The sequence below is a fragment of the Somniosus microcephalus genome, chromosome 8 (assembly GCF_052327205.1).
Source record: "Somniosus microcephalus isolate GS21.2 chromosome 8, FLI_Smic_1.0, whole genome shotgun sequence".
NCBI classification, from domain to species: domain Eukaryota; kingdom Metazoa; phylum Chordata; class Chondrichthyes; order Squaliformes; family Somniosidae; genus Somniosus; species Somniosus microcephalus.
This window is the reverse complement of record NC_140994.1, coordinates 17588578-17599908: the sequence shown is the minus strand read 5'-3', so window position 1 is coordinate 17599908 and position 11331 is coordinate 17588578. Positions and strand designations below refer to the sequence as shown.

Sequence of the window (11331 nt, the reverse complement as noted above, 5' to 3'; positions counted from 1 at the left end):
GGCTGATCTGATCCTAACCTCAAATCTTCTATCACTCTCCATCCCACCCGAACCCATGTGATCTCCCGGGAGAGGCGAAAAACCAGATAAAGACCCAATGGCCAATTTGGGAGAAAAAAATCTGGGAAATTCCTCTCCGACCCATCTAGGCGATCGAAATTCTTCCAGGAGATCACTCTGTCCCTATATTTTCTACAGTACTTACCTTCTGTAAAGGCGATCTCCACCCCAGCCAGGAACAGGAATAAAACCATCTCCTGAAATCTAACACAGAATTAGAACACAGTAGGAGCAGAACCAGGCTACACGGCCCCTGGGCCCGCTCCACTACCCACAGAGATACAGAGAGAGAAACCGAGTTAACGTTTCAGATCGATGACCCTCCGTCAGAACTGGAAAGAGTTAAGAGATGTAACCGGTTTTAAGCAAGTGCAGAAACGGGGAAAGGAGGAGGGGAGGAAAGAACAAAAGGGAAGGTCTGTGATAGGGTGGAAGGCAGGAGAGATTAAATGACAAAAAGCTGCCAGCAGGGGCAGCATTCGAGGAGTTAAGTCAGAAGAACAAAAAACCCTTCCAAGTGCTGAAGATACACAGGCCAGTCATAATCAGACCAGATGAAGGATTACACCCGAAACATTAATCTGTCTGTCTTTCCCTCTTTTTTTATAGGTACTGAGTTACCTCATGTGCATTTCCTGTTTTGGGTCCTTTTAAAAATACAGTAGTGTTTGTATGTTCTCTGCAGGGGAAGTATTATCCTGTTTCACAAAGGAACATTTTTATTCTGTAAACATTCCCAAGGTTGTCCATGAAGTAATTGTGCAGCCGTAATTATATTTTAAGGAACATGCTCGTGTCAGCTGTGGCTCAGTGGGTAACACTCTCTCGCCTCTGAGTCAGAAGATTGTGGGTTCAAGTTCCACTCCAGAGACTTGAGCACACAAATCGATGCTGACACTCCAGTGCAGTGCTGAGGGAGTGCTGCACTGTCGGAGGTGCCGTCTTTCAGATGAGATGTTAAACGCCATCTGCCCTCTCAGGTGAACATATAAGATCCCATGGCACTATTTTGAAAAAGAGCAGGAGAGTTCTCCCCAGTGTTCTGGCCAATATTTATCCCTCAGCTCAACATCACAAAAAAATTGATTCTCTGGTCATTATCACATTGCTGTTTGTGGGAGCTTGCTAAGCGCAAATTGGCTGCCGTGTTTCCTGCATTACAACAGTGACTACACTTCAAAAAGTACTTCATTGGCTGTAAAGTGCTTTGAGACGTCCGGCTGGTCGTCTTTCTTTTCAATGTGCTGTAGGTGCCCCAATTTTAAGGGTGATTTTATTCTACAACTGTAAAGTTGGTGTGAAGTAGTTCACTTTGTACTAATGTTAATGTTATAGTCCAAGTGCAGATTCAAATTAATAGTGAATGTCAAGAGGTACTAAAAGAAAATTCGAGTTGAACTGCATGTCGGTTTAAAAATAGCCTTGCCAGACATATCGGAAGAAGGGTTAGCCCTTAACCAGCCTGAGTTCTGAGGCAGACTATATTATGAAATCACAGGGTGGAAAGACTTGGTTTACTTCTGTACACAAGACCGAGTCACAGTGGAAGCAGGGAGCAACTGCTAGGCATTTTCCCAGCAGAGGGAAGAAAATTGGCAGAAGAGTCACTCTGGGCTACTGTTGTGCATGTTAAAAATAGGTTAGGCAACAGATTGCCTGCCACCTTGCACAAAAAAGTGGTACATAGTATGACGAGAACCAAACGGAATGGAAAAGTAAATGTTGAAAAAGAAGAGTTTATGGGCTAAAAATTCAGTTTGGGGCGCCAAGCTCGCCTGGGCGCTGGAATTACCGCTGCGCGCGGAGCCACTTGCGCCAGCGGGATATTCAGTTTCAGCGCCCCAAGTGGAAGCCGGCCGCTAAACAAGGCTTTCGGCGCCCCACTTGGGGCGCTGAAACTGAATATCGGCGCGCAAAGTGCCGCAGCGCCACCCGCTGCGGCACGGCAGGCTGCGGTACTGCAGGCCTTCCTCCCACTGTTAAGGGGGGAGGTGCCTGCAACAGCGCGATCCCCGCTCGCGAGTGCCGGCAAATGAGCCCGGCACCAAGGAGAAGTGCTGGGCTCTCGGGAAACAGCCGGCAATGCCGCCGGTGGGGTGGTGTAGGAGGCCGGGGACGGAGGTGCGGGCAGGCGGCCGCCGAAAAAGCGGCCGGCCGCACCTCCACCTTAACTCGCCCCACTACCGCCACAGGTAGGCCCCTGTGTACCGGTCGCTATTTGCGGCCGGCGCGGAAGAGGCGGCTGTGTCCTAATATGGCACTCGGGGCGGTAGCGGGGCGCTGTGCACACCGGTGGCGGCGCAGCGCTACAGGCTAACGCCGCCATTAGCGCCCCGCTCAATATCGCGGTGGTTGTGGCCAGAGGCGCTAAAGCCTCTGAGTGGCCTCTTTGGGCACAAACTGGTGGCGCAAGCAACTGAATTTCTAGGCCTATATGCTGTGAGGATAGTACAACTGACAAAAGGGTATCCTCTGTTGCAGTGTATCGAATGTTAACATTGCTTAAGGCTGCATTCGCAATGCTTAATTTGTTCCCACCACCTTTCTTTCTCCTCCCCGGAAAACAGGTTTGTGGTGTCGTGTGGGTGCCAGCGATCCAACAGCCTTTTGCCCAAATGGTATTTCTTGTGTGTCCTTGGGCAGTGACATACCAGAAGCATAAAGGGAACACTTTGCCATTAACTGGTGTTGAAGCCAGTCAGTCATGGCATTTGAGAGGCAATGATATAAGCATTTAGAGAAAGGTATTAAAAGGTACAGGGAAATGGGCATGCAGTAGATATCTTTGGTAGGGGAGCTAACGTAAACACAGTGAGCTGAATGGCTGCCTTCAGTACTGAAATTTCCAAGATTCGGTTTCAACATCGAGAACAACTCTTGGTGTCCATTCATAAACTTCAAATGGGTAATTGGATAGGGGTTGGAACTCTAGACTAGTCATGTCCAACCTTTCAGAGCTGGAGCATGGATACACATGGCAAAACTAGTGAGTGAGCAGCACGTGATTATGGAATAAAGCTGGACCACCCCTCCCTACCCCCATCAATAAAAAATGCAAGACACCCAAACACACAGTGAGGCCCCCATGCACACCGACCTCCTCCACGTACACAAAAAAGCAACCTCTTCCCGCCCCGCCGCCACCACCACCACCAATGTACCCCTCGTCCTTTCTCCCAAGCCTGACAATTTTGAAGCTTCACATCTTTCATGCCCCCTGAGCATGGAGGATCGGAAAAGGCCCGACCCATGAGTGGTGGATTTTGACCAATTGGGGAGCAGACTTTTCTAGTGTGGGGGACTACGGTCTCCCGCGTAAAGAAATAGGCAACACAGCGAGCTACAAGAAATAGGTCTTTACTCCAACTCTCACAATACAGTACTGAATTCGTGAAGCCCGCGAACCTGTGATGACTCACGGATTGGTCACCTGCTGGAACCTGATTGGTTTTCCTTCTCTCAGCAGCAGGCAAGTCTGAACGTGCCTTATTCCTCTCAGCTTGCAACTGTCTTGCGGGGGGAGGGGAATACAGCAGTTAAAAGGGGATTATACAGGTTTATCTACATACACAGTGTTTCCCCAATGTGGCAACGCCACACTAGACCTTCAGGCCTGCGAAATTTAAAGAGCTGTCCAAAGCTACTGAAGTCTGTAACGAGTGCAAAGAAGGTAGGAAATGGCAGGAGATTAGTGGGGCAGCTCAAAGAAGCTGGTGGGGCCACATTTGGCCAGCTGGCTGCCTCTGGTACATCACTGCCCTAGATGATATTCCCAGCCTCCAGCTTGAAAGATCTGAGCCCGATTGTAGTGCACCATTTCTGTCCCAGCTGATATGAACAAATCGAATCAAATATGGATCTTCCTGTATAGCATTTTTACCCAGAGCTGTTCAGGAGCCCTGCAATATTTTGCATGCATTTGTTGTCTGCCTGATAGAGATTCCAGTTGGAATATTTTTAGCTACACTTGCACTCTATGGTGGATCAAACTTCATTTGCAAAACCAAAATTGTAAGTGTATTTGCCAAACACCACGTAACATTTTTGAAATAAACCAAGGGAGTATGCCTTTTCCTGTCATCCTTGGATTGCTGTTTAAGATAATTTGGTGTGTACAGTAACTATTTATTCAGCCAGAATACACTGGTCACCCCAATACTTAGTACAGGAAACTCTCTTTATCCGGCACCGGCGTGGTGCAGGTTGATCAAAGTCCGGTTTACAGAGAGGTATACTTACCAAGGTCCGGGAGCCCCGGTTGCGCGGCCACGGGTCCGGGAGCCCCGGTTGCGCGGCCACGGGTCCGGGAGCCCCGGTTGCGCGGCCACGGGTCCGGGAGCCCCGGTTGCGCGGCCACGGGTCCGGGAGCCCCGGTTGCGCGGCCACGGGTCCGGGAGCCCCGGTTGCGCGGCCACGGGTCCGGGAGCCCCGGTTGCGCGGCCACGAATATATAGTAAAACTTACCTGAACCTACTCGGGGAATTTTGCCGGTTAAGAGAGATTTCCGGATATTTAGGTGCCGGTTAAAGGAGCGTTTCCTGTCATTGGTTTTGGAGTTTTTCTGGAATTATAGTTACTTTGTAATGAAATGAGTGTTGAGCTGAGACTTTAACATAGTAACAGTTTCAGGCAGGCGAAGTCCGTCAGTTCATCCAACCCACCTATCCACGGAACTCCCTTGTTGAATTTCTAATAACCCTGAATCCCATTTGTTGACCTGTGTCATTCCATCTTGAAACCCATTAAGGTTTCTTGTTCCAGCACCCATGCCGGTAATCTGTTCCATATACTTAGCACCCTTTTTAGTAAACAGAAGTGCTTCCTGCATTTCCTAATTTCTTTTGTTGTCCTTTAATTTATAAATATACGCTGTTGTGCTTAAATTCTGTACACGAAGGAAAAGCTTACTTGGATGCAATTTGTCCAAACCTTTCATAATTAACACTTCTATTATATCCCCTCTTTTCAAGATAGCAAAGACACAGGGCCATGAGTCTTTCCTCGTATAATAATAATAATAATCAACTTTATTGTCATTGTTAGTGCACAAGTGCAGTACAACGAAATGTAGGCTTGCGGCTCCCGTGTGTACATTTAGATTAAGACATTTAAGCATTCAACATTCATTTGGCTTGTAATACATTAACATAAACATAACCATAATAAAGTGCATTGGCAGATATGCAGGCTTTAGAGTTTATTTGTGGAGTTCAGTAGGATGACAGCCCTGGGAAAGAAGCTGTTCCTAAATCTGGTCGTTCGGGTGCGATTATTCCCTTAAGTTCTGGGATCAGTTGTGTAGCCCTTGTCTGCCCGCTCTCCAATAAAAGATGAGTACAGAAAGGATTGACCAAACATTTAAACTCTACCAGGAAATTAGTCACTGTGGAATGCAGTACTTAAGGAGTCATGTGGCAAACCCTTCTCTGGTCAGGCTGGAGAATGGGCTGATGACCTTCTCCAGTGCACCGCCCCCAAAAAACACGCTGTTTCAGTGCTTGTGGTATCGAGCACATGACGGCAAAATGGGAAGTGACAACTCTGCAAAGTGAAGTATAAGAAGTCCTAGCAGCACTGACTGGAGTACCTCTGGAGTAACTGGTTTAAAAAAAATAAAATTATCCAGCAATAATATTGGGAAATGCTGTTGTCAGTTTTGTTCAAACCTCCTTAAAAATATCAGCTATGTCTTATTTTCTCTCCAACTGTGAAAGGAAATGCTGATGTGTTTCAGTACTTTCCTAATTTCTGCCAGTGTCTTATTTTTTTCCCACTGATCTTAGTTTCTGATGCTGCCCTGAATGCAAAAGCAGGTCATGAGATTGTCAAACTGCACTAGTATCTGTTAAATACAGAAGTGGGGTGAAGCTTGGGAAAGAATTATTTTGGGGGAGGATTTTTTTCTTGAATATCAAGGCAAGCGAGATAGCAGCTGTGGGAAATTAAACACGTTCATATTTTGGCACCCATTCTCTGCCTCCGATGTAGCATGCCTTGGATACCAAGTTTCTTCTGTTTTTCCTAAATTATGCTTTACCCTTGACATCAGAAGGTGCTATCACCACCTACTGCCCCACTGTGGCATCTTCCATTTCCTGCAAGAGCCATTCTTGTGGCTTCTTCAAAATTGCCTATTTAGTGCCAGATACTCAGTAGGAACTGACTACCCAAAGCGCTTTTAAAACTAGAAGACAGAGGAGACTTTCTTTCCATCTGGTTGGGCTGAATCTGAACCCAGATCTCAGAAAGGACAGTATTTTGACCCTAACCTACGGTGTTATGTTTATCTGGGTGAGTGGATGAGGTCACTTTTCCCTTCACCCTTTCCAAGCCCAGCATTTCGCCAACTGAGGAGGCTTCGCAAGGAAAGTGGGCCTTTCAATAATGTAGAAAGGTCTTGCCTACTTTCATTTCTCAACAACTTTTTTTTTCTTCTTTTCCAATGTGTTGGGATTAATCTGGCGACCGCATTTGTTCCTAGATGTGTCAATTAATTATAGGAAAACCACAGGGGTCCTTGAGCAGAGTGGTTTTTGTACTGGACTAGCAACCGAGAAATCAAGAGTTCAAACCCCACCAGAAAAGTAATCATGAAAGCTGCTGGACTGAGTTTAAAAAAAAAACTCAACTGCATCACATGTAATTCCTGCCTAGTCTGGCCTACATGTGGCTCCAGCCCCACTCTGGTTGACTCTTTGATGCTATGGGCAACAAATACTGTGTTGCCCACATCCCAAGTGCACATATTTTTAATAAAACACATGCATGATACTAAGTAATTTTCCTGACTGGAGCAATCACAACTGCTCTACACTCGGCACTGAATCACTTAGACGGTAAAGAGACCTACATCAGAATGCTGTTCATAGACTACAGCTCAGCATTCAACACTATCGTCCCCAACAAGCTGGCCACCAAACTCCACACTCTTGGCCTGAACACTTCCCTCTGCAACTGGACCCTGGACTTCCTAACAAACAGACCCCAGTCTGTCAAATTAGGTAACCACACCTCCCCCCCCCCCCCCCCCCCCCCCACCCTGACCCTGAACACGGGGGCCCCACAAGGATGTGTGCTGAGCCCCCTCTTCACCCACGACTGTGTGGCTGTTCATGGTTCCAACACCATCATCAAGTTTGCGGATGATACCACGGTGGTAGGCCAGATCACCAACAACGATGAGTCAGCCTACAGGGAGGAGGTCCAGCATCTCGTGAAGTGGTGCGCCGATAACAACCTGGCCCTTAACATCAAGAAAACCAAAGAAATCATTGTGGACTTCAGGAAGTCTAAAGGCGGAAGTCACACCCCCATCCACATCCATGGGGCTGTGGTGGAAAGGGTGGACAGCTTTAAGTTCCTTGGAGTCCACATCACAGAAGACCTCTCCTGGTCCCTCAATACCTCCTCTCTGGTGAAGAAGGCCCAGCAGCGCCTATATTTCCTAAGGAGGCTGAAGGGATGTAACCTGTCACCCCTGATCCTCTCTAACTTTTACCGCTGCACAATAGAGAGCATCCTGACGAACTGTATCACAGTATGGTATGGCAGCTGTAGCTACTATGACCGGAAAGCCCTGCAGCGGGTAGTCAAAACTGCCCAACGCATTACCGGCACCCGGCTACCGACCATAGAGCACATATACCAGAAACGCTGTTTACGGAGGTCACGGACCATCATCAAAGACCCTACCCACCCCAGCCACAGTCTGTTCGCCCTCCTGCCATCTGGGAGACGCTACAGATGCATTCGCACCCGAACGAACAGATTTAGGAACAGCTTCTTTCCCAGGGCTGTCATCCTACTGAACTCCACAAACAAACTCTAAAGCCTGCACGTCTGCCAATGCACTTTATTATGTTTATGTAATGTATTACAAGCCAAATGAATGTTGTATGTTTAAATGTCTCCAAATGTACACTCTCGGGAGCCGCAAGCCTACGTTTCGTTGTACTGCACTTGTGCACTAACAATGACAATAAAGTTGATTATTATTATTATAAATCCGGATGGAGGAGGGGGATTTAAAAAAAAAAAACTAGTTTGCTGAAAGGTTTAATTACAGTGTACTACATTAATGAAAATATGCATGGTTTTATCCAGATATAGTGGGTTTAATATCCTAAAAAGGATCTAGATCCAGGGAGAAGGGATGTTAAAGAGAATCCTGTTTCTACATTTTTCTCTGGAAAGTTCTGCCAGTTATTATGCTGGTAGTTTGCTTTGTGCAAATGATATGCAAATATCTGAACATCTTAAAATAGTACCACACTTTGTCTTGCACAGTAATGTCCTTATCTTGTTCAGAGTTTGTTTAGACTGTTCCTGCAAAATGTATATGTCATCACTAAATATCGCAAGCACCTTTTTGAGTTTAATAGAATTTCTATCCCTTGTGCCCTTGCTGTTGAGATTTTGTCATGTAAGTGCATATTCAGGAAATGTCGTGCATGGCACAGCTTTTGCAATGAGATTAAGCTAAGTGAGAGACAAAAGCCTGTTGTTTTGGGGTGTTTGGTACATTTCCTGCCTGGGATGGGAGAGAGATGGGGAAATTCAGGGACGGTTACATCCTTTGACAATCCTGCCCGTGTCTGAATAAAGAATACAGCTGTGTAGAGCTTTACCTTTACCATGTAGTTAGATTGATGGACAGTTGATCTATATCTTCACAATGCAGAAAAAGGAAATTGCAATACACATTTGTTGTTCTGGTGGAAGTACAAGCAGCTTACTGGAGTTTCCACTGATGTTAGCAGGAAAGGTTCCTGGAATGTTTTTAAAAACACACTCTCTGGAATGATAGCAGGACGTGTTTATTAATGTCTCCCATTTCAGAGTGGGGTTGTGGGGCATGTACATAGAAACATCGAAGATAGGAGCAGGAGCAGGAGTAGGCCATTCGGCCCCTTGAGCCTGTTCCGCCATTTAATGAGATCATGGCTGATCATCCAAACTCAGTACCCTGTCCCTGCTTTCTCCCCGTATCCCTTGATCCCTTTAGCCTTAAGAAATATATCCAACTCCTTCTTGAATATATTTAATGAATTGGCCTCCACTGCCTTCTGTGGTAGAGAATTCCACAGGTTCACCACTCTCTGGGTGAAGAAATTCCTCCTCATCTCTGTCCTAAATGGCTTACCCCTTATCTTTAGACTGTGACCCCCTGGTTCTGGACTCCCCGGCCATCGAGAACATTCCTTCCTGCATCTATTCTGTCCAGGCCTGTTAGAATTTTAGAAGTGTGGAGCAGTCTGCTCGAGGCAAGGTACCTCGGACTGCAATGCCCATTAGCCATGGCAATCTCACATCGAGGTTGGTATTCTTGTATAGCAATGATTTCGTATTCGGCAGCTTAGCAGAGTACTGAACTTGAGCCTTTTCTTATCTTTGACTTTTTTTTCCTTATTTTATGTTGATAGTATCAGAAACTAATGGGGTTTCAAAAATGATTGAGGTGGATTGTTCCTGTGATTTGACCATGGCATGTAGTAATACACTCCACCTGCAGCTGTTCTTTATTTCCCCCTTTTTAATATGTATTTTTCACTGCACAATTGACTCTTTCTGTACAGAGCGCAGTATTTAGCACTGTTTTATTTGCATTCATTTGTTTTAATTTTTTTATATACTGATGTACCATACCCATGTTTTTATTTAATGGTTGCTGTTTATCCCAGTCCCTTTTTTTTGCAAAATTACCCCAAAAGTAGAAAGCCGAGCATTTCATCACATCAGTCTGGCTGGATTTTAACCATTCAGGCTTTATTGTTTATGTATAAATTATCTGACCTGTCCACACAATAACTTCAAACATTCAGTGAGATGCTAAAATAAGTGGGGGGGGCGGAACCTGCTAGAATAATCATTTTATTTTAGTGTTTAAATGCAACAATAATAATTTTTATATATGTATATGTGATTTATTGGTGGATTTGGGTTACAGCAATGAAAGTAACTATGTCAGTTATATCCGAGCACAACACCCATTTGCTAAACTGTATGTCGAAATGCAAGCCACACACTTCTGTCCTGTTTTTTTTATAATCCAAATGAAGTATGTACTTCTGTTTTATTTATCCAGCTGTGCTGTACCTTGTATAATACAAATAGCCATAGAGAGAAGGAACACTGGCGACTGATAGTGGGGAATGTAACCGCTTGGATTTTGTGCAGTATATTGTAGGGGATGAATATTGTTGGTCCTGATGAATATACTAATGTTATCTTTTGGCTTGCTGTTCATAGCTTACCCCAGATTGGCAGCTTCTGGCCGCTGTCGTAAATTTGAGACCTCTCTGCCAAAGACAGAAGTGAAATGACTGTGAAGAAGCTGGAACCACAGTGCAATGGATTGCTGAAGTCATGGGAATCAGACCAGTGAGCTGCCTGAACGTACCTACAGCAGTGCTGTATGGTTCCTTATCTTTGTTTGTCTCCATTCTGCATAATGTGTTCCTCCTGTACTACGTGGATACATTTGTATCTGTTTACAAAATCGATAAAGTATCCTTCTGGATTGGCGAGGTGAGTGGTTTTTAAATGTTCTACTTTTTTTTTTAAAGTTCTGTTTGGCAGCACACCCTTAACTTTTCTATCGGCACTCGCGATGCATGGTCACAGCTGTTACTGTTACATGGCAATCGGTCTGAAATGTTCAATAACATTTTCTCCTGCCTTCGTTGACTTGTTGCAGTGTTAAGTTTGTTGCCTATTGCAGAAAGTGAAATGGCAACTTGTCCTTTTGTCGATTGCTCAAACTTGTTAAGTACAGGAATTAAACATTTGTCAAAATGTAGCTTTTTGAGTTACAATAAAATCTTTGTTTACGACTAGCCTACACACAACCTGCAGTTTTCAACAGCATAAGCTAATCTTCCAATAATAAAACCTTGATAAGCAGTGAAAGGAAATTAATGATCTGCTTCAGAAAGACTTGCAATCCCTATTTAAGTGGATAATTCAATAGACAAAATAAGATTGTGGCTTAAAATGAGAGCTAATTCCAGATATATTCTGAATCAAAAGGCCCCTTTTCATCTTTTTAAGTGAGATTTTGTAGATTGCAGTCAGATTATGACATTTTGTAGTGTAGACCATTTTAAAAATGATTTATAGTGACCTGTGATGAGACACATGCAATTGTTTGTCTTCAAGTCCCATCCATAATAGGGAATGAAGTACAGTAATGCTGTAAGCCACGTCATTCTGAAAAGCTCTTGCACAGTTCGAGTGTTAAGAATAGTACAATGTAAAACGGATGGAATTTCA

General features: G+C 44.9%; 1 protein-coding gene across 2 annotated transcripts in view; it reads left to right on the top strand.

Moving 5' to 3' along the window:
• slc68a1a (solute carrier family 68 member 1a) overlaps positions 1–11331 on the top strand; it is a 60473-nt gene that overhangs the window by 17146 nt on the left and 31996 nt on the right. For both annotated transcript variants that reach the window (XR_015079179.1, XM_085994304.1), the window contains exon 2: positions 10309–10587. Coding sequence is in view for 1 of the 2 variants with exons in the window: in XM_085994304.1 (XP_085850430.1) it covers positions 10426–10587 (162 nt within the window). In the remaining variant the exon portion in view is untranslated. The remainder of the gene's footprint in view (positions 1–10308; positions 10588–11331) is intronic.